The sequence below is a fragment of the Taeniopygia guttata genome, chromosome 28 (assembly GCF_048771995.1).
Source record: "Taeniopygia guttata chromosome 28, bTaeGut7.mat, whole genome shotgun sequence".
NCBI classification, from domain to species: Eukaryota; Metazoa; Chordata; class Aves; order Passeriformes; family Estrildidae; genus Taeniopygia; species Taeniopygia guttata.
The window spans coordinates 2,473,120-2,497,003 of record NC_133053.1 but is presented as its reverse complement, the minus strand read 5'-3'; the positions used below and the strand labels follow the sequence as shown (position 1 = coordinate 2,497,003).

Sequence of the window (23,884 nt, the reverse complement as noted above, 5' to 3'; positions counted from 1 at the left end):
GAACAGATCCATCATTAATGTCTCCTGTAGTGTGTGGGTTCTCTGCCTTTGTGCTGGTGCATTTTGGAGCAGAGCAGGCAGTCTGTTTGTGACAGGTATTGTTGATATGGCTGGTTTTGCAAACCAGTTATTTTACAACAAACTCCTTGGATAATGTGAAAAGTGCTTACTTATTACCGGGGTATCCCTAATGTCATTACCTATCCCATAAATTGATCCAAGATATGAAAGATACCATTTCACATAATAGACTTACAGGCAGCCCATTGCAGCAGCATTACTTTGTTCCTGTTGCTGTGATTTTATTGCTTAAGAGATGATGGTGCACACTAAAACCCTGAAAGCAGCAAATGAGAGGTTTTTTGTAGGTGAGTATGGAAGCAAACTTGTCAGGAAATGCTCTAGGACTGTGGAAAACACCTTGAAGTAGTTTGTTCTAGTCTTGCTTTGTGTATTTTCTAATATTTTCTACTATTCTACTTATGAGTTTTCAGTAATTAAAAAACCCACATAACATATCATGTTGACAAATATCAATTACTAGGACAGACATGAATAAAAAGAGAAATAGAAAAGCTGAAGGGAATCTTATTTCACATTGTGAATGATGTTATTTTTCTTTATTTGTTTTTCAAGAAAAGAATGTAAGTGGCCATCTTCCAAAAAAGTCTGCATAAAATATTTTAGAGTTAATGGGGCCTATATAAAGTTGGATGATTCAAATAAATACCAGGTATACCCATGTAATCTCTTATATGTGGTTTCTTTCTATTTCTTGTTAGAAACATGATTACTTTTAGCAAATGCAGTGTAATAGTAGCAGGAAAGGTGAGTACTGACTCACCTACTTGAGTTTTTTTTGATTTCTGTGTCCTCATTCCCTTTTTTGTACAGTTTGAGGAATTTGAGGAATATTCAGCTGTATCAATATGTTTTTAACTTAGACATGTGCACTCAGCCTCTAATCAGTTGGTTAAAAATGGTTTAAGTGTGTCTCTTCCCCCCCTTCTAGGGAGATACAATATTTGTGAGGTTCCGCTGCTCTACGAAAAGCAAATGTTGTTATGATAAAATAGGCTAAGGAGGAAACAACAGGGTTTTTTTTTAAAGCAAATGAGCCTTGTGTGTTTATGCAGTTCTACTCCTCCCTTCCTTCCACAACTAAGACAATCTTCAGTGGTTACTTAAAGCATGAGAAATTATATAGTAATATAGTGTGATTGTAGCAAGAGATACAGACATAAAATGTGTGTTAGAATGGGCTCAGCAACGAAACAACAGAAAGAAGCTTCCGTTGTTTCTTACCTTTCTTATTGGTCTCTTTAATTAAAAAACAAGTAAGTGATAAAGATCTTGCTGAAGGATAAATAAATGCTCATTATTACCAGACAAACCTGTAATTTGCCTTTCTGTTCCATGCTCATACTCTTTTTAGTAAAACTGTTCTTTCTGTTGAGGGGGGTTTAATATGAAAAACACTTTTGTGGTTTGATTGCATTTTGGTAGGCAGGTGCAAAAAAGCTCTAAAAGGAAACTTTACTTGTCCCCAAACTTCTGCAGTCAAATAGAAAATAGAAATACTTTTGCAGAGCATTGGAAGCTGTCTGATTTCCCAGGCAGTCGATAGTGGAAACTAAACAGGATCCACCAGGGATTGTTCCTGATTAGCCCTAATTTGGTGCTTTTCTTTATGTGAAGCTTTTGCATGTGACATGCAGACATTGTCTGATATCCCACTGAGAGATTGCACAATATCCTGGACCAAAGTGTGCCACAGTTCTCACCTTGCCCACACGTCTCTGTTTTGTCCAGATGAACTAGGAGTTTGGCATCAAGTCTCATTCCTGCATGAAAACAAAGAGCAAACAGAGCAAACCCTTGGAGCTGAGCACAGGATTAGGGAAACACTTAAAATCATGGCATGTCCTGAGTTGGAAGGCACCCATAAAGATCTTGGAGCCAAACTGCTGGCCCTGCACAGGCTACCCCAACAATCTCACCCTCTGAAAGGCTGAATGCATTGTCCAAGCACTTCTGTTGAGCTCTGACAGCCCTTAGGCTGTGACCCCTGCCATGGGGAGCCTGGGCAGTGCCAGCACCCTCGGGGGAAGAACCTTTCCCTGAGCTCCATGCCAAGGCCTGGCACAGCTCCAGCCCTTGCTGGGCTCCAGGAGCTGTCCCAGAGCAGAGCTCAGCCCCTGCCCCTCTGCCTCCCCTCATCTCCTGTGCTCCAGCTGAATGAGCCAAGTGCCCTCAGCCACTCCTCAGACCTTCCCCAGCTCCGTGTCCCTCCTTGGGACACTCTCCAACAGCCCTGGATCCTTCTGTGCCCCCAGAACTGGAGGTGTGGCCATCACAGAGCAGAGCAGGAGAATCTCCTCCCTTGCCAGGCTGGTGATGCCAGGCCTGGTGCCCTCCAGAACATGGTGACACTTTGAGCTGCTAGGGCACACTGGTGACTCAGATCCAACTTGCCACCAGCCAGGGACTCCCAGGTCCCTTTCCACATGGCTGGTCCACAGCCTCTTGTTCCCCAGTCTGTCCATGCATCCAGGGCTGCCCTGGCACAGGGGTAGGATCTGGCACTTGACATGTTAAGTTGGGGATTGCCCAGCCCTTTCCTTTGTCAAGATGTCTGTGCAGCGCATCTCTGCCTTCAAGGGAGTCAACAGCTCCTCCCAACTGCGTGTCATCACCAAACTTACTTAAGTCTGCCTTCCAGTCCCCATCCAAGTCCTTCATGAGGAAGTTGCAGAGCACAGGTCCTGGAATGGAGCCTTTTGGATGCAACCTGTGTTTACCTTATAGTGATGGTCAGAGGAAAAGGCCTTCAGATGTACCTGGAAAAATCTCTAGAAAGAGCTTGTGGTTCAGTGGAGCTGCTCTCCTATCTGGACACAGTCTTTGCACAGCGTGTAGAGAAACTTCTCTGCTGCTGCTGCAGTTATCAGTAGCATGATTGCAGTGGGTCATCAGGTCTGGTTCTACACATCCTGACCTGTTCTGCTTGTAAAGTGAAAATGGGTTGGCTGTTTTCGTTGGTTGGTTTGGTTTTAGTTGATATTTGGGTTTTTTCACAGCTGGAACATGGAGGAGCAGCTGTGATCTGAGTGTATTAGCAGATAGTTCAGTTCACAGCTCTCTCTGGTTGGTACTATCAGGCAGGGATAGGTAAACCCTTATTGTGTGGCATGGATTAGGCACCCTTCAGATCCATATCTTTCCTTTCTTGAATACTAAGATTAAGAGAGGGTCTGACAATCATTAGATTATTTAATTAGATTTGTATCTTGGGTAGAATCTCAGCTTTACGCTAGTTTTGTTCATCATAAATAATTTTCCTTCTTTCTTACTCATTGTTGACCAGTCTGTCAAGATCTTTTAGATGTTTCAAAGTCCTAATCTGATCCTTGCTTGCTCCAAGAGAAATCTCATCTTGTTTTTAGAGTGAAATACTCTACTGAGTATTTATTCAGTATAACTGTTTGGAGTTAAGTGCAGAATCTTTAAAGAGAATTGGAGGAAGGTTAATAACTCAGTGAATCCCAGTAGAGAATAGCAAGGAGAAGGTGTTTCAGAAGGAGCAAATCTAGATACTAGTGTACCCAAAGCTCTAACTTACTGTCTCATGAAAAGATTTGGAACATCGCTATCTCTGTCCCATATATGATTTAAGATTCTCTTTAGGTTGAGGAAGATCAGCCAAGAAAAATTTCTTTAGCTCTTCTGACAAGACTCTTCCAATGAAAATCCCTAAGAGAGTGTGTGCATTTTCTTCAGGAAGGTATTCATCTCCATGAAGGTCGTAATGGACATTAGGTTTCATAGAGCTCCCCTAGGACTTGGCTGGAGTAATTTGATGTTCACCAGGTGCTACTGGAGAACTTGCAGGGTCTTTGGAGAGGAGTGGAATGTTTTGTAAATTTATTGATGTTATATCTTGAATAATGCTCAAAAAAGCACTGAAGAAATGCCAGTGCTTTGTGTAACGAGCTGGGATAAACAGAAAGAAAATAATAGTAAAATATCTCAGCATTCTTAAAAAAAGGTGCCCTGTGACAAGGATCTACGTTCCACTGCACATTATTTTCTCAAACTCCCCATAACCATTGCTGAGTTCTGTAGAAGTACATTTTATTTGCTGGCAGAAGACTGCCTGTGCTGTTTAGCACCACCAAACTTCTGGTTGCTTTATATTTCTTATGGAAGTTCTCAAACTTTATGGGACTTTGGTGTAATTAAGGATAAAAAAAATATGAAAGAACTGGTAGACTGAAACCTGTCAGTTAAAATGTCTTTCGTAGGTTCTCACAGATTAAAAATTATGTTTTCTGCTGTGAGCTGCAGATTGAAATCAGTCAGAGTTCGCCGCTTACTAGTTTCTAGGTAAAAGTTGTTGATTACAGAAAGAGAGAAACAGATTTTTTTTTTTCCTTTTTCTTTTTCTTTTTTTTTTTTTTTTTAAAGTACAGGAAGTTGCTGTGTGGGTGTCAGTGATTGGGTTATAAGTAAAGTAGTGCTTTGATCGTGGGAGCTAGTGCTCATGCCCCACCCTTACCACTTCCTTTCGGCGCAGCCCCATGCATTCCACATTGCGGTTATAGCAGCGCTGTTAACCAGTGAGATTAACCACTACTGACAAGCATCTGACACATTACTCTCTATGCTCTGGACTCCTTGTCAGGCCCTGGAGTTCCTGAAGGAAGCCTCTCAATATCCAGGGAGGATGAGCAACACTTGACCCCTCCTGTTGCAGCAGGTCGTGCCGTGCCGTAGTGATGCCATAGTGATGCTGTTCATGAAGGATGGGAGAAGGCACAGGTGTGATGCTGTGTCTGCCTTTTGTGCACCCTTTCAGACATGAAAGTTCCTTCCCCATCAGCCACAACAGGAGTGTGTGTGACCTGGCTTCCAAGGGGACAAGGCACACCAAGTTGTAGGATGCAATCAGTTCTCATTGAAAATGATACCTTGCATTGTCTTGGGTTTTAGCACTGCCTGTTCCTCTAGGCCTCCTTAGGGATGGGAGAGGTAACCCACACAAGTATCAGAGAGATAGTTTAGTGCCTTTAGGGCTGCTGGTGCACTCAGTGACCCATGCTCCATAGCCACCACTCAGTATTCCTGCATGGTGCTAAAATGACAGGATATAGTCAGTGTCACTAGTTGGCATCCTCCAAACAAATGTTACTGGTCCTGCTCAACTTCTGATGGTCCAGGTTGCTGGGGAAGCTCAGAGACAACATTTTTTGCCATCAGCAAATTCTTGGATGAATGTGATTGTGGCTTAATCCTGATTCCAGGAGTGATGGATGAAGTACCCAAATTTCAGGATGCATGGAGAACCCTAGAAATGGCAGTAGGTTCAAAAGGGCTTCTCATGCAAAAGTCACCCTGAAGCCTGCAAACTGGCATCCTCGAAGTTTCCATGACTTTGTGCTGGCAGCACTCTTACCTTTCAGCTTTAAGATCCTTCCCATTCAAACCATTCCGGGGTTCTGTGATATTCATGGAAGAACCTTCAACCTTTCCTAATTTTTCATTGCTTGCTTATAGTGGTTTTCACCTTTCTAACCTTGAAAGAATAAAAGTCCTAAAAACACAGGAAGAAAACAACACTTTTCAGTTTCAGTGTGCTGCTTTCTTGCAATGATTATTTAAGAAACGCAATTATTTTAATAATTTTTATTAATAAAATAATTTTTAGCTTGTATAAATGTTATCATTTATGTTATTGTATATTAGTGATTAATAGAGGTTGTGTATATATTATGTTAATAATGAACTTTTAAAATGATAGTGCACTTAAAAAATTGAGTTTTTCATTGGGATGCCAATATATAAATAGCAGAAAAATACAATGTAACCTGGAATGTATAGAATCGGAGAATCTCAGGCTGATAGGTGTTGGAAGGGACATTGAAGATCCAGTTATAACCCCCCTACTTTCGGCAGGAACACCTTCCATTAGACCAGGGATGAGGAGTCTACAGCCCCTCTTGAGTAAATTTAAATGTATTGAATTCAACCTATATCAGAAATAAATTAGTGGGATTACTTAGCTGCTACTTGAAATGCAGGTGTTAAAATAAATTCCATTGGTAAATTACTGTTCCACGCTGCACATGGGGAATTTGTCAAAAAACTTCAGCTTTGTTTAGTGATCCATTTATATTTTGTAGCTCTGGTCTATGATGGCAACTGAATATTGGCTTTTCAGAGGTTAGTGGTTTACACCTCTGTATTAACCTTTTTGAGTTTAGGGCTTCAGTGTTGTTCTCACAGTGTTTTTATTACTTGTTATGGTTTTGAAATGTTAAAATATTGAAAAAATAAAGGGGACAGTAGCATGCCTTGGGTTTGGAAGCATGACCCTGATCCCTCAGAGGGGCCTGGCTCTCTGGAGCTCCAGACCTCAGTGCAAACACAAAGGTTTGCAGAGTGTTTGAGTGACTAGAAATTATTACAAAATAATAGTAATGATGTTACTGATGAATTCAATCAATCAAGGTGTTCACTAATTACAAGGCTGCTAGATGTATTTTGCTGTTCCACCAAAGAAGACAGAAAAGGCTGACTCAAGCAAAATCTGACTGATAAACTCCTGTTTTTTCATCTTGCAAGTTGGCTGATAAATGATATCTGAACCTGTTGGTAGCTTAAAAACATGAAAATGGGTCAGGGGTTTAAGATCTTAAGAGGTCTTCAGGATCTTAATATTGTGTTTATTGAACCAATCTGCAAACTTACTTGTGCTGAATGTTGTAATCCATCACTTACAGAAACACTAATTCCCTAACTTGGGGTGACCCAATTCCCTGACTTGGGGTGAGCATCCTTTGCCTATCCTTTGAAGTGTGGTTGCAGAAGGTTGTTGCCAGCCCCAGAGAAGCTAGAAGTGCAAGACAAATTACCAGCAGAGCATCTTTTTGTTCTGTTCTGTGGTGCAGGGAGCTTGCAGGGGAAATTGCAGATGGATTTGCCCACTCGAGTGGGATCCTGAAAGAGGCACTTTGACCTCAAAGCTTTACTGATTAGATACCCAGATAATCACACCCATGCAGACGTGTTCCAGGCTTCTTTGGACCAGAATTATGCAACTCAAAGTTTTATATTCACTCTTTGGGGGTGACTTTTGTACCCCTGGGACCATTGCAGAAGCCTCTTGCTCCTTCTGTGTGTAACCAGCTGCTGGCTCAGCTCAGGGCAGTGCAGGCAATGTTTGTGCAGCTTCTGCTGCTCCCTTCCTTTGTGTTTGATGCTTCCTCCTCCTTCATGCCAACGATAAATATAGTTCTTTTTTGTACGTGTCACTTCTCTAAATTTAAGGCATTTTATGGTTTGACTGTTTTTGCAATTTTAAACTTATTTCTCATCTTTAAGGCAGCCCAAGAGCACTGGCAGTGCACATTGACCTCCTGTTGACACTTTTCAGTGTGGTAAAGAAAGCTTAGATCTTTGCTACTTTTTGAGTTGCACATATAAATGGGTTTTAGTAGTGTGTTTGCCTAAGATGTGAGTTTGTCTCAACTAGATCAAAATTAAGACTATAATTTATTCAGTATCTTCCTTGTAAATGCAGGCCTAAGTCTGAATGCTTTGTTTTGTGCATTTACTGAGTTCAGATCTTGAAAGAAAATGGTGTCTTGTGAATACTTAGTGTTTAAACACATCACATTTTTGTGGAACTTTTTTTTTTTTTTTACTTGCACCATGGACAGTGTCCCAGTGTAGACATCTGCTCTATGTATTTAGTCAGATGAATTTTAAAAGGAAGAAGCCATGTTAGGTATAATGGAGGTAATCAGGAGTTAGGAACAAAAGAAAGGATTGTGTTAATGAGAGAAAAATAATGTTATATAATTCCCTTGATTTAATTTAGATTTAACTCTAAATTATGTGGATTTATGGAAGTTATGGGTAATCAGTCTCTTGATCTAGAGCAGGGTGTATTGAGTTCTGTTCTTTACTCACTGTGAGATGACAGGAGTGTTGGGATGTTTATTTGTGCATGATACCACACACCTGTTTCCTTAGAACTTTTTCAGCACCCAGAGTTATTCACAAGTACCCTGGTGCCTGTTTACCTTTATTTTTTTTCCCCTTATCTGTAGCCGAGAGTGAGAAAATCAGCCTGAAAGTTGTGACTGACAGGAAAAGTTTTTTTATTTTTCATGCCTTCTAGAAGACCTGACAGTTGCATTAGAGCACAGGCATCCCTTGTTGTGTAGGATAAATGACTCATGGGTGGAGCACCTGCCTGGCCACAAGCTAAAAATTCCATTCACGCTTTGATTCTCTTGTTTGTGCTGGCCTGTGAGAGTCAAGATATTTCAGTACTGATGGTTGAAAGAAATTGTCCAGAAGCTGTTTCAGAGCAGATTGTTGGGCTGAATGTGTAACGATTTCTCACCTTTCAAGAAGTTTGTAGATTGGCAGAATGTTTCTCTTAAGCAGAAGCTTTTGGTGAACTCAAGGTGCAGACTTTGCAAATATTAAGCAAAAAACAGTTCTGAGGGGGTTTGGCAAGGGAAAACTTCCCCCTTCTGTTGCAAAAAACATGTTGTGATTTTTTGCAAAGAATATTATCAGATAGTTGAGTTTGAAATATCAAATTGTTGAAGACAAAGACCTCCCAAGTATTTTGGAGAAAATTTAGTTTAGTGTAATTAACCTTCAGGCAAAGTTTGAAACTAGTAATTTTTTCTGTGAGTTCAGCTTATGAAGGTGTTACTCTGCATCACTGGAGGAGCTGGATAATCTTAACAGGATGGAGGAAAACATGCTGAGTAAGGTGGGAATGAGATGTGAATCTGGTAAACTGCCAGGAGAAAGATGTGCTGGGAGGCACCTGAGGCTTCTTCTGCCATGTGAAAAAACAGGAGAGGTGGGAGTCCTGGGGTTGTATGCTCAGGTATAATCACAGGTATGGACTTAACTCACCTTATCACTCCTTATCCTCTGCGGCACAACTCTGACTTCTTAAAGGCTATTTTTCAGTTTATAAGGTATCCTGGAAATGAGCCCTTGTTTAGTGAAAGTTTAAAGTTGTGTCATTTCCACTCTCTCCTGTTTACCCATGAGCATGATCCATCCAGGCTTCAAAGGCAGGAAAAATGCTGCTTCTCATCATTTAACAAGATCTTCTTCTAAGCAGAAAGGCAGGGCCAGCATTGGAACATAGAATATTGAGACAGTTCTAAATATTTCTCTTCATTGTTAATATCTTGTAATTCAATAAGACAAATTTTGTGTTTGCATCCTACCAGTGAGGTTATATTTGCTTTGAAATACAGATCTCAGCCCTCCAAACTCAAGTTAGCTGTGGGGTATGAAATTAGATAAGCCCTTTGTATGGGTGGAGTTCACTGTAAGTAACAGCACTTGCTGTGGTAAACCATTTTGTTCATCATCTCTTTTTGCTGAAGTGAGTCCTCGGTGTGGTTTGGGTGCACCACTTGGGTAACTGCTGAAACTGCTGTGGTTTCAGAATAGGACCTGTTTTGCTTTTTTCTGAACTTCTTTCTCCTGAAACTATTAGCAGAAAAATCAAATAAGGGTTACAACTGTTTGCCTGCCATACCTCAGAACGATGAGCAGAGTCATGTACAAATAGAACATTTTCCAGCAAATGGAAGATTAATGCAATCTCAGTTATAACTGTATTTTGCAGTATTGCAATTTTACCAATGTCCATCAGTACAATTGATAACCTTTTACTGTGGCTTGGGTACTTTTGCTTTATGTTGTAGAAATCCCATACCCACATTCTTGACACACTAAACATGGGACTACAAAAATCTTTGTGTTATTAAGTGTACACACACTACAATGGGAGACTTACACTTGTTCTAAGTCAGCAAAGACATCAGAAAGATAATGCTGGTGTTGTTCTTACTAATTTGTAGCCAATAATTGAGAAAATTTGAACATCTAACTGAACCAAACAAACTTCTGCCAGACCTCAAAACCATGTTTGCAGAGTGTGGCAGATAAAGCAAACTGTGAACAACGTACAAAGGGCACTAAAACAGAGAGAGATTTGGACTTGGAGTTGGACCTGGTGGTCCTTGTGGATCATCAACCTCGTGGTTGATGTATTAGAGTAGATGCTGCTCTTAAAATTGCTTTGCAAAAGATAAACCTCATTGCATAAGGGTTTCCCTCTCACTTTTTTTGTTTTTTCCAAAATAGAAAAATTACCACCCTATTCTATTCTTTAACATCTAAAAATCAGAAGAAAATGGCACTCAGTGTGTAAAATGAAAGCTTTCAATATCATTAGCAGTAACTCTTATTACATGGTAACATTTCCTCTACAACAAAAGTGATTCTTTGTGATCTTCTGCGAAGATGAAGCACGAGAAACCCTGATGCTCTGTGCAGGTTCAAAACCACCCAGGGCTTTGTGCAAAAACCTTAAACAGGCCACCCAGAAAAACCAGTCTTGCTGAACAAATACGTTGCAAACCCAGCATTTGTTTTAACAGTCACCAATTCCACAAAGTGGTTTCGCTAGCAGAAGATTGAACCTAAGAAAAAAAGCAGCTTAAAATGGGTCAGTTTTACCTCCATAAATCCAAATTGGTTTTGTGCAGTACGGGGTGAAGCATGAGGGGCAATTTCCTTGCTGGTAACTGGCAATAGAGAAGAGGGAAATAACTTAGAGGGCTCTTGTTTTGCCTTGACCAGAAGTTGGAAATGCAGATACTTTAATTCTCTTTGTAATTCTCCAAGGCCAGTTTGGATGGAGCTTGGAGCAACCCAATCTAGTGGAAGGTGTCCGTGTCCACACTGGATGAGCTTTAAGGTACCTTCCAACCCAAACTATTATGGAATTCTAGGACTCTAATTTTAAAACAAGTTAAAATAAGTTGCTCTTTTCTGTGGAGCATTACATACAAAATGCTGAGTTGCTCATCCCTTGCCAGGCTTGCATGTCCCCTGGCATGGGATGGCTGTGGCAGTGGTGGGATCTGGAGGCCACCAGGATGGGCAGGATGGAAGTGCAACCCTCCATTCCAGAGAACAAAAGGTGCCCTGTGGAGGGGCAGGTGCGGTGAGGGAGGGTCTGTGCTGGTGAGGAGAACAATTTCCTGATTAATCTGTCACTTGCTTCCATGAAGGACAAAGCCCTGGCCTGATCTGCCTCTCTTTAGGAGTCACACAGGTGGTTGCTGCCATGGGGATCTGTGTGTCTATGTCACATGTGTTATCCAGGATGGAGCACGTACTGAACCATGGAAAATAGTGCAGGGGTGAGCTTTAGGAGATCTCCTTTATCTTCCAGCTTCAAGGCAGCTGAACCAGTGTTATTTCTAGAAACTTTCTCAAACCTGGTGGATGTGTTGATAGGATGTCTCCCCAGAGCAATGGTCATGTCCCCAGGGCTGCCAGGGCTCACAGAGCATTTGGACAATGCTCCCAGGCACAGGGTGGGATTGTTGTGGTGCCTGTCAGGGGTTGGACTGGGTGATCCCTGTGGGTCCCTTCCAGCTCAGGATGTTCTCTGACTCTATGAATGTTGTGAGTTCCTTAGGCAGTCTGGAGTACCCTTAAGTTTTAAAAATGTTGTGGATTTTCTGATGTGAATCTCTTTTGGCCCAGTTTAAATCCATTCAGCTTTTTCCTGATGGAAAGACTTGCAGGACTATGATCAAGTTCCCTTCAAACACTGTCAGGACTAAAGAAATCCAGTTCTATCTCCTTCTGCACATGTCTTGTATTCCATGTCTCTCTCTGTCTGCTTGTTCAGCTGGGGACTTGCTTGCTTCCCACTTTGCATGCAGCTCGATGTCTGCCAGTGGTGCCAGTATTGCACCTGAGTCTGACCTTGCCACTGCACTGAGAGTCTGCGTGATTCCTTCAGCTCCATGTAAACCTGAGTGATTCCCTCAGTTCCATGTAAACCTGATTGATTCCTCAGTTCCATGTAAACCTGATTCCCTCAGTTCCCTGGATGCCCAATTCCCTCAGTTCCATGTAAACTTGATTCCCTCAGTTCCATGTAAACCTGATTCCCTCAGTTTCCTGGATACCAGATTCCTTCAGCTCCCTGTAAACCTGATTCCCTCAGTTCCCTGGATACCAAATTCCCTCAGCTCCATGCAAACCTGATTTTCTCAGCTCCTTGGACACCCAATTCCCTTATCTCCCTGTCCACACGTGCCTGTGACACTGGGGAACAGAAGCCAGCTGAGGATGGATTTTGGCTGGCCCTGGGGTAGGAGAGGCTGAGCTGGGATTTACTGGAAGTTGCTGGATAGGTCATTTATTCAGTGTAAATTTGCTGATCTTTATTTCCCTTTGATAAAAGTATTTCCACAGATCTGAGCACATACTGTGAAGTTCATGAGCATCTACCAAAGTACTTTCTGAAAAGCTCCCAGGCTATGACTTAGGTGTGCCAAGTACACTCTGAAATTTGGGCTTTTATTCAATTTCTCTGTCCTTTCCTAGTATGTATGTCATAATGGGAATGAATGATAAGATTCTTATTAAATTATAGTTCAAATAATTGGATATTTCAAAACAGCTCTATTGCTACAAATAATATATGAAATTCAGGTTAATGTGCAGAGAATTGTAAGTATTTGTTTAAGAATATTTCAAGATTTTCCTTTATCAAGTACATATTGCAACCAAGAATGTTCACCCAAGGAATAGTTTCCATGGATGCTGGATGAACACTTCTCAGGAACAATATTTTTTTTTAAGGTGGGGCAGGAGGAGAAGAAATATATCTATCTGTTTAGTTATATGACCTCACAAAATAGTCTTTTGACAAGGGGAATTAATCATCAACTACTGAGGCTTTAATTCCAACAATTGAAATATACACATAATATTTATGAGCATGCACAGTAATTCCTGTGATGTCATTTGTTGTTGGGGTGGAATATAAGAACAGTCACCTACAAAAGGTGGGTTTGGAGCAAACACCCTAGAGCGAGGTGATTTCTTAATCAGCCTCCTTTTCTTTGTGTATGTGGTGGTAGAAGGAAAAACCAGTTCCAGGAAAAATCAGAATGTAGGCATTCTGTCAAGTGACAGCTAAGTTACTCTTTAATCCTATTTAACATGACTCATTGTTAGTGATACATGAGTTTTTATTTTGTCTTCTACATAATACCAAACTTAAACTTGAATTATCTCTAATCCTGGAAAATCAAAATCATACTTGTCAATTTTTTTCTGACCAAATGTCTTTATAATGGGTTTCATCATTTAAAATCTTGATGGTATTAATATTTTGGTATGTATAAGATAATAAATCCATTTACATAAACAACTGTTTTAGATGGTTTGCATTGAGAAATGAATACCATCATATTTGGTTAAATTTTCACCCACCCCAGGAAGGATGGAGGATGCTTAAGTGTATCAGCACAATTTCCTATTTCAGGGCTTTGCATTGTCCATGGTAAGTAACTTCTCTTTTTCTCCTTTTGTTTTTTTTTTGTTTTTCCTAAACTTTCCAGGTAAAAGTACTCCTGTAAGCCACCTTGGGTCTGCAGATTTTCCCAAGCCCCATGATCCATTCCAGCCATTTGGGGCTGACAGCAGTGACCTGTTTCAAAGTAAAAAGGGGTTTGGGGACCCATTTAGTGGAAAAGATCCATTTGCTCCCTCCTCTTCAAGTAAAACTTCTAAAGACTCTTCCTTGGGGTTTGCAGACTTCAGCTCTGTAAGTTAAGTTCCTTGTCTCTGAGCAAACCACTTTCTGCTCTGCTTGCAGCAATCTCTGTTGGGTTTTTTTTTGTCTTACCTGCAAACCTACTGTTCCCTGGCTTCTGTCTCTCAGTACCTTCATGCTGTCCTCATTGTTTTTGTATTAATATTTCTGTAATAAAAAGGCGTTATTTCAATAAAAAAGAAGTTTCATACTAAATTTTCAAGGGTTTATGTGCATTTAAATTATTTTAGTACAGTGTGCCTTTACTCTCAAATTCTTTGTAGAAGAATCTGTGTATTGTTTTTGTTGCATGGAGGCTATTTTGTAAATGGATTTTTGGGAGCCTATGATGTAAAGAATCAAAAACAATTGATATTGAACATTTCTCTAGCAATTTCACCGTATCCTGAGAAGGAAATCCTTGAAGGGAAAGTTTCTAATAAGTACTTGTAACTGTTTGTGGAAACAAATCTGACATTTGCTGTATATGATGGATTGTGCTCATAGAGAGTCACAGAAATTGAGACAGAAATTGAAAATTTAGCTGTTGAATTTTGTTCTGTTACTGATGTTGTAGAAAAGACAGAGAAAACAAAATGGTTTTGTAGAACCAAGATAGAAAGGTCCACACTGCATTCCAGAAAACAGTCCCAGAAGGTTTGGAAACAAAGCCAGGTCCCCATTCAATTAAAAATATTGGGGTTTCCAAAGCCTGGCTTTGGTTTTAGTGCTGGAATTGGGAACCATTGTAAATGCAATGGTGGTGTGGTTCTTATTGCTTCCATAAGTGGATAGAATCTGTTCCATCCACAGCCTCAGGCTTCTTCCTCCTTTCACATGTTTTTGTTTTCTCATGTTGCCACGCAGTAAAATTGCAAACTTACTCTGTTCCTTAACCCTGCTGGACACAGGTCAGTGTTCAGCAAGGGGAGATATTTAAGCTGAATCTTTCTTTGTTTCTTTTTAATGTTTTGGGGTTTTTTTCTCCTAGTTATTATTTAATATTAAATGTGTATCACTTCCCTATTGGATATTGTTAGCTGAGGTCATCTGTGCAGACTTTAGTTGGCCTCAGGGCTTTAATTTATCACTTTTGAAACGTCCAAGTTCAAGATTTGTTGTATGTTTGACCACAGCTAGTTGGATTTGCACAGTTAAATTCTGATTGTATACAAACTGGTGACATTCTTAATAAAAATAAGACACAAAACCTGCTTTATCTGAAGTTTCTTCAACAACATCTAATTTCTTCCTGCAATGAAAGACAAATGATGGAATGGAGTGACTGTTACCCAGTTGTCATCGTACTTTCCAGACTGTATTTCTTAAGTTAAAACGTGGTTCACTCTGAGTGATTGTATCAAATGATTGACCAAAATCTCTGATCCCAGTCCTAGTGGTTGCTCCAGGGTTAAATTTGCTGTGCCATCAGGTTCTCAGCTCAGATTAACTTTAGAAGATAAGGAACAGTAGAAAAAATGAGATAATGAACAGTAGCCATTTAATAATTCCTGCTAAATGGCATTTCATCAAATGAAATAAATTTTAAAATCAGTTTTCTGAATTAATTTCTCCTCCTGTAGGAAAAAAAAAGATATGTTGACTGAATTTGGCTGAAAAGATAGATTTGATCCCTTTTCTCCTCAATTCATGGGTTTTTTCCTTTTCTATGACACAATCATGCTGCTACCCTTGACAATTTCTAATCCTTCTGCACCATGTTTTAAATGTGCCAATTACCTTGAAATGATTGAGAATACTGTGCCTCTCTTTGCCTCATGGTTGGGAAACTTTGTTCAAAAAGGAAATGAAAATCAGTTTTACTTACAGGAGGTTTTTGACGTCTACTTTGAATCCATGGAGTCTGGGAACAGATTAATGTAGAACTGAATAATCAAACAACCTGATTTTTAATTTAAATCCTTGACTGTTGCAAGAAAGAACATGAGATCCTTCATTATATTTTAGTAGGAAAATCTGGTGGTTTTTTGACACACTGGCAAATTCATGCACCCAGAGTTTGTGTATATTTTCATTGCATCCTTAACTTTGTTGCTGTCATTAAATATGATTCATTGGAACAAAACAGTCTTTTGGTAGCTCAGATTTCAGGTATTTCTGGGTTCCAGCTGCAGTTTACAGAACAAGAAAATCCATTTTTCTGCCAAGAAACAGAACACTAAGCACTAAGCTTTTTGTCTCAGTACAATCTGGAAATTCAGTACACACAAATTAGTGGAGCTTTTTGTGATTTGATTAGTCTTGCTGCAGTCTGCTGGTTTCATCTCTGCCTTGGGACTGGCTGTACTTCTGAAAAAGGAAAGGTTTAATGCAATTACACTTGTCACACGTATTTATAGACTTGTTGAAACCTGGACATATGAAAAAAATTATTGTATTAAATTACCTGTAAATTACCTTTTGATAGACAATCTGTGGCATTAATGAACTGTTTTGTATTTATTTCACTACTCAATGGTGAGAGTCATCTCCTGTAAATTGTACTTTGTGCCAACCATTTGTAACAAGGCACATCCAGATTTGTTTCCAATGAATCACTTGCTTAGTTTTCCTTTTTTTTTTCCACTCAGCACTTTTAACTGCAAAAATATAACTTGTGTCCTATAAACAAGTTATAGTTGGAACTCTCCTAAACTTTGGAAGCCTTATCCTAGAATGGAAGCCATAGAAGTAAAACATTTTTCTCAACATTAAATTTTCATAAAGAATTCTCAACATTAAAAAAAATCCCATTAAATTCTCATAAAGAATTCTCAACATTAAATAAATATCCCAAATAGTTTGACCATGTTGTATTTCTGAGAATAGTAACCATTCATTTTCCATCCCAGCTGTTGGATCTGCCTAAATTCCTGGACTAAGCAGAGAATTCCTGCTTCCTTTTGTATCTGTCTTTACCTTGAAAAAAATAATCTATTTAAAATCTCAACGAGCTTTTCAATCTTACCTAGCAGCTGACATTATTTAAATGAGGAATGTAGTAGGGTTTCTCCATTTTAATTTACAATATCAAAAGGTGTTACACTTCTGTTGTATTTCAGTAGCATCAAATGCAAAGATTCTCATCTAAATTTTTATAGCAATGAAAGCAGAGATATTGCATGAAGAAAAGTTTTTTTTGCATCAAACCATCTCTAAAGTCATACTGGAAGAAAAAAAAATAGGGAATGATGAGCATCCAGAGGCATGATTAAATTATGAGTAAATGAGGGCTTGGGTTAAAAGAAATTCAAATAGACAGATTTATTTCAAAATACATAAAAAATAAAAATTGCAGGTATGCTGCAGAGTGGAAGAAGAGGCTGGGGAGGGACTATCACAAATGTTGCAGCTAGGCAAGGTTTAGCACTCATTTTAACACTCAGTTCAATATTTCAGGCTGCTCTGGGCAGGTGTAGCTGTGTTCGTTTGTGCCATGGCACAGCTCAGAGTCACCATGTCCTGGGCCACAAGGAATTTTTGCAGTATACATCCAGCTGAAATTTTTCTCCACAAATAATATGTTTTCCTGCACACACACAGAAAAAAAATCCTCAAAAAAAAAAAACCAAAAAAAAACCCCCAAAAAACCAACCAACCAACCAAAAACACACACCCAAATAAACAAAAACAAAAACCAAAAAGCCGATTTTAGAAGTGAGTTTTAATGCAAACATTTGCATACAGCTGTTCCCATCCTCCTCAGCAAATGTTAAAATTAGCTGGGAACAGATTATATTTGAGTTTGAAATTTCTATGATTTCAATAAAACAGTTTCAGGTTTTGTTCAAAAAGTTTAAACAAGCAAACTTTTGCATCCTTCACTGGTAAATCCTAGAATATAATTTTGGACAAGTTTTGCTGCACCGTGCTTGTGTTTTGGGGAGCCCAAACAGGTTCAGGAGCTGAATGTTAAAAGTGTGATATTTTCTTAGTGTTCTCTGCTGAAGTAGATTGGATTCTCTCACATTATTTCTTACTGGTGAAACTCGGTGTGTATTTTATGAACAGCAACAGAAGCACTTTGGGTAACTTTTGATTTGGTGATGAAACTTCCCACATGTCAGCAGTGTCCAAAATCACTTCTCAAACCCTTCACCCTAAGCAGGAACTCCCACAATAAAACTCTGTTGTGCAGTTGCACAAGAATAAATAACTATTACCATTACCAGCTATTTATTCTTAAAAATGGTTGTAGTTGCTGTGCTTCCAAACCATAACCATTAACTTCCTTTTTTTGTGCTTGTAGAGGATTTTTTTTTGGCAGTTTTCATAATCTAACTGAGCCACAGATGCAGGAACTTGCATCCCATGTGGGTTAATTTCCAGGTGGGAGGAGGAAGAAACTAAGGAAATTAAGTAAGAGGTAAAGGAAGGAGGAATTAAGGAAATAAATCAAGGGAGGAAGTGAAGGAGGAAGAAATTAAGGAAATAAAGGATGAAGTGAGGAAACCAGTGAGTGAATTTCTATGTCAATCTAAAACTGCCCTAAGACAGCCTGGTATGCTTCAGCTGTATATTTAATAAGTCTGATTATTTATATATTTTTTTTTTTGCATAATTTCTTTGAGCTGGTTGGTAACTTCATTAATTGGTTTTCCATTTTCATTTTTTAGTTTGGAAATGAGGAACAGCAGCTGGCCTGGGCGAAGAGAGAGAGTGAAAAAGCAGAGCAGGAAAGACTGGCTCGCTTGAGGAGACAAGAACAAGAAGACCTTGAGTTGGCCATTGCTCTCAGTAAGGCTGACATGCCAAACTCTTAAAGAGGGTCTTGGCCTTTACCCTGTTCAAGAGAAACCTTGGAGCAAAGCTTTTATAAAAATACGAAATCCTTGGTTTATATTTGTGAGAATACTTTTAGTCACCTTCACACCTAAACAGGACAGGCTCTGTGTGGATTCACGAGTGCATCATCTGCAGGAAAACACTGTATAAGCTGTATGATACGTTCTAGATCAAATTTATTGCTTGTAAGAAATCTAATGTGTAATCCTGAGGTACTGAAAGTTTATCTGAAACACAAATGTTGCATAGAGTAAACTGCAGCTTGTGAATCTGTTTTTTTTTTTAATAACCTGAATTCTGCTGGGTCTTTGAGGCTGCTGGATGGATTTCAAAGAAAATGTCATAAAAAGAGAATATTTATAGAATTAGCTTTCACTTGTTGCATTTATTTAATAATTCATGGTAGGCTAATCAGTACTTCTTCTGCATCATCTATGTCAAAGCCTAAATTCATTAGTAGATGGTCCCTTTTTATCCAGAAGTTGTGGCTTTTACAAAAGAATCTGACAATTTATATATGGTGGATACAGTGAACTCTATAAAACAATACAAATTTGAAGACTAGAAATTAGTAGTTCTTCTAATTTAAAGGTTTGTTTGAATTGATTTTTAATAATGGTAAAAGACTAAAAGTGGGAATTAATTCAGTTATAGTAAATGGGATAAATAATTTAGCAGTTAAATCACAAAGTAAGAATTTGCTTTATTGTAAGCAGATGGGATTGCAAGGTGGTGATACCCATTTGGGTGCTGCTTTAATGTGACATCAAGAAATGAAGTGGTGGAAAAATTGCCATGTTTGAGGAGTGCTCACCCCTATCACTCACTGTACCCTCATTTTCTCCAGCTGCCAGCACAGACTAGGCTGTGTTAGCCAAGTGACTCTCTGGGACAGTCTCTACCTCTGCTTCTTCAGTTCCACCTCTTTGGGGTTACAGATCAAGCAGCTGTAGCTGAAATGAAGCCAAGTTGAATCAGATTTTAGTTGCCAAATACACATTCACACATCAGTTCTGGCAGAACTGTCTGGGTTGGCTCTAAAATCCAGTTTGCAGGACTCAGACCAGGTAGGAACAGATTTTATATGCACTGAATGTTTCCACCTGGGAAAGACAACACAGAATGTGTTTGACATGTCATAGAAAAAATAAGTCTGTGAATTTAATTTGCTTACTAGAAATGCCTTTTCTGATTACAGGAATTCTAAAACTTCAGTTGTGTTTGCCTTGGAGTTTTCTGTCTTGTGGAGTAGGGATCTAGCACAGCATTTTAAAATGTCCTCAGTCTTCTTTCCTGCCCTTTGTTCTCTGGGAATACAAAAGCTTTACATTCTGTGTTCTTACTGATGTGGCCCTTATCTTACGTAATTTTCTCTTATTTTTTTTTAATGTGATATTCCTTCATCATCTTTAATGCATTTCTATTTTTTATGTCCTTGCTTCCTTACTTTTATTTTCATGCTACAATGACAGTGCCTGCTCAGTGACTGAAAACGATCTTTCCCTGTTCTGTTTGGATTGCCTTATCCTGGATGCTTTCCTGACACAGATTGGCTCATTTTTAGCATCTTGGTGGCTTTCAGCTCTGAAATGCAGCCAGGACGTGGCATTTGTAGTCTCAGGCTTTTGTAGGGAGGTAGGTGGATGGGTGGGTGTGCAGACACACACATCTATTTGTGTTTAGGGTGTTATTTTTGGAGTCACAACTCCCCTTTACTGTGTGTCTCCTGTGCTAATGGTACTACAAATAATGTAAACCTTTTGTTCTCCTCAGAAGGAGAGATTTATTTCTAATACCAAAACCAACCATATCATGCTCTTTAATAATGTCCTTTAATGAGCCATTTGGGATGCAATAGAAGCTCTTTCTAATTTTGAAGAACCTGATTTGAAGTCCCTTCCCATTGCAGTAATTTTTCTCTAATATATGTTTGATTACATGATCAAACATACTAAAAGACAAAAATTTCTCTCTTCTTTGGTGTACAGAACTTTAAATCTCTGAGAGCTAACCTGTGTCTGTCTTTAAGGTAACATGATAAAACTTTTGCTGTGAAAGCAATTTTCAAAAGCAAGTGGCTGCAGGATTCTCAGTGCAGTTATACAAACTGTATAACTATATAACTGTACAGTTATATAAGCTGTATCCATGTGCAAAATCCTCCTCTTCACTTGGACCTGAGTCCTTCTGGTGTCTCTTCTGCTACAATAAAATCTAGAGAGTAATAAATACTAATAAGTTAGTATTTAGGTGCATGACTAAATAGCTTGATGCATTTTTGAAGTTCTGTACCATAACAAGACGTTCTGTTGCTTTGTCAGGGCCCAAAACCGCTGATTTTATAATGTTTCTAGGCCAATGAGATGATGTTTTCAAGATGTCCAGCAGAGAGGCAGAAATGTGAATTTATCCAGCATTCTGTAGAGTGTTAGGACTTGTATTTGTATTTCCTTATTGACTCTTCCTCATATTTGCTTGGACAGTAACTGCAGATCAACAAATGAACAGGGACAGAACACAACATTTGTCTATGCACAGTGTTAGATTTAGGAACCTTAAATTTACTGAAACACTCTTGATTCAAAATGTTGTCACTGCAGTAGAAGAAAACCTAGCTGTGATTTCTCACTTTGTATTTAATACAGTTTTCCATATAAAAAGGAAGATTCCCCACATTCTTTCCCCACGCTGTAACTCAGTGTTTGTACAATACCTGCACTTGCTCTTTGAGGCAAAACTTTGCAAGACATTGCTCTTCTTCCTCCAGACCAGTGAAATTTAAAGCACAAACAGACCTGTTGCTATTTGGGCAGAGCAAAGACATACACTGTAAGATATGGAAAATGTGAATACCCCCAGTGCATATACAGTGTACAGTGAGATCCATATTATTTGTGTCTATGTGTATATATACAAATATATATATATAGAGAGAGTATTGTATAATGTAATCATAGTGTGTGTATATACATGTCCACATGCTATGTCCAGTATATAGTTCCTTGTGCTGTACATAAAATGTATATATACAGTGAATATGTAGAATATGCATATATATTCTATATATTAAAGCTTGTGTGTATGTATGAATTCTGTAACCACAGAGGGATACAGAATTGGAATCTTTACAGAAATTCAGATTAGCTCCTGGCTCTGAGAGTTTCAAAGTCCTGGTTAAAGAAAAGAGGAGAAATGATTTCTAATCAATTTGTATCGCGATTTCTTTCACTGACATAAAAACTGTGTTCATTAGCTGTGCCAGGTGTAAGAGAACCCTGGCAGAAAGTAGTAATTATCTGCACTGGATGTCATTTCACATTCTTTGTAGCTTTCCAAGTATCTGTTTGGAATGTAGGCTCAACTGCTGATCTTGCATGTCATCTTTCTTCTCTGGGCTGAGGCAGTGAATTTTCTCCTATGTTTGCTCATAGTTTCCCTCTTCCCTCTTTCCTTTTTTTATTTTCCTTTTAAAAAATTATTTGTGGGGAGCTGTTCTCATACACACACCCCAAACAGTCACAGGCAAAGGTGGAAAACATGTTTTTCTTGCTTCATTCCAGTTAGATTGGTTGCACATAATTGTCATCTGGATTGCACTTCTGGTTTTCCTCCATTTCCACCTAAGCTTTTACTTCAGGAGGAACAAATATCCATTGCATATTTGGCTTAGAGGAAAGAGTGGGGGTGATTCTTCTTTCTGCTTAGATAAATGATTAGACTCTGTGCTACCTTGAGCAATCAGAGTTTGGCAGGGTTTTATGGTGGCACACGTTTTATATGGAGTATACACTACTGGAATGACTCATGGATTGCACAGGGCACTGAGGCACAGCAGTTAAACAGAACAGACAGACAATTATTCCCATCCAACCTGCATGTGCAGACATAGGGCACAGATATGGAATTACCACATTGCCCCTCACAGAACTGCGTGTTCCCATTTTTAACTTTCCCTCAGTTACCTTCAAATTGTCTCACTGTAAAACCTCCCAGTCCCCTGCAATAAAACCAGATGCTCATAAATTCATACTCCCACAATAATGCTGTAGGAAATATTTCTATATAGGCAACTTTTTCTTTATGGAACCTCTGCCCTGTGAGGGTCATCACTCCTTCCTGTACCTTGTTCCATGCACTGTGCTCTCAAAGTGTAGGAAATTCCAAGCTGTGTCTATGTAAGCCTATTTAATTTTAATTCCCATCCATAAAATCTGTTGGCACTCTTGTAGAAATTATTTTGTCATCTTACACTCAAGGATAACGCACTTTTCTTGAATTCTTCTTATAATCCTTTTGGGGTTACTATTTCTTCTTTAGTGTTTCTCCATTGAGAAGAATATTTGTTCTGTAGAACCATGGCCCAAGGAGTTTTGGTCCAAGTAGAATTGTGGCTTTCCCTTGTGTAAGAGTTTGATTTCTCCTTTCTTCAGCATTTTATTCCTCCTTCTCAGGAATTTCATTTCTGCTTAATCCTCATTTAGAGCTGGAACTCTGTTGATGTGAATTGATCTCTGCTGTTAATGATCTAATTCAATTATCTTCCTATACTAGTGGAACAGCCAAGTTTTTGGTTATATATTTGGTTATATATGTAGACTTCACAACAACCATCTTTTCTTAGAAAGGAATTTTGCTTGGAGTATGATGGAATCATAGAAGATTTATTTTTAGAGTAAATATGTTAACTATAATTCATTGACACACCTGTTTGATCAGTTGATATACTGCTCTTTTTACTTGAAAGTTTTATAAATAAAGGCTAATTTGTTATAAAATTGAATTTTCATTTTTTCCAACTTCTGCCTCTCCCTTTAAGTTTCAAAGGAAAACTCCTAGTGACTGTGGTTCCTTCTGCTGTTTCAAGTACAGAGTGCTCTTCTGGTGTCCCTTTTAATATATCATTCTTCAGTGTGACCTGAAAAGGTGGAAACACAAAGTGGAAACTGCAATGTTGGCCTAAATCTGACTAATATCTCCAAATATGTACATTATTGTGGTTATATTTATCTTTCAAATGTTATAACAAATTGTAAGGTATTTTAATTTTAACCCATCTCATGTGTTTATTGTTTAATATAATAAGAGAAATGTTATTGTTTAATATAATAAATGAAAGTTACTTTTTGGAGCTCTGAGATTTCAGCACTCTTTCTTTACTTTTTTTTTTTTTTTTGGTCCACAATTTCACAAGATTTTATGTTAAATTTGTAAATCTGGCTTTGAAGAACAGCTCTATCCTCTGCACTGAAATTTTTTATTGTTGGCTGGTGCCTCCTGGACGGTTTTCCCTCCTGTCCTTCCTTTTCTCCCTTGTCCCAGGCAGATTTGGGCTGAGCAGACCAGTCCCAAATGCAGCACCACACCCTTCCCAAGCAATCAGTGTGGCTGTCCTGGCAATTCCCGCCGGGAGTGGCTGGGGAGATC

At 38.9% G+C, this 23,884-nt stretch overlaps 1 protein-coding gene across 5 annotated transcripts in view; it reads left to right on the top strand.

The window, feature by feature from the left end:
- The window catches only part of EPS15L1 (epidermal growth factor receptor pathway substrate 15 like 1), a 46,481-nt gene extending 22,893 nt beyond the window's left edge, over nt 1-23,588 (top strand). For 2 of the 5 annotated variants that reach the window (XM_012571229.5, XM_030257031.4), the window contains 2 exons: nt 13,482-13,687; nt 18,292-18,514. In XM_012571229.5, the coding sequence (XP_012426683.4) occupies nt 13,482-13,687; nt 18,292-18,438 (353 nt within the window). In that variant the 3' untranslated portion in view covers nt 18,439-18,514. Of the gene's footprint in view, nt 1-13,481; nt 14,886-18,291 lie in introns of those variants that run through there. The other 3 variants (XM_030257029.4, XM_030257033.4, XM_030257032.4) reach the window with 3 other exon arrangements.
- The last annotated feature ends 296 nt before the right edge of the window (nt 23,589-23,884 follow it).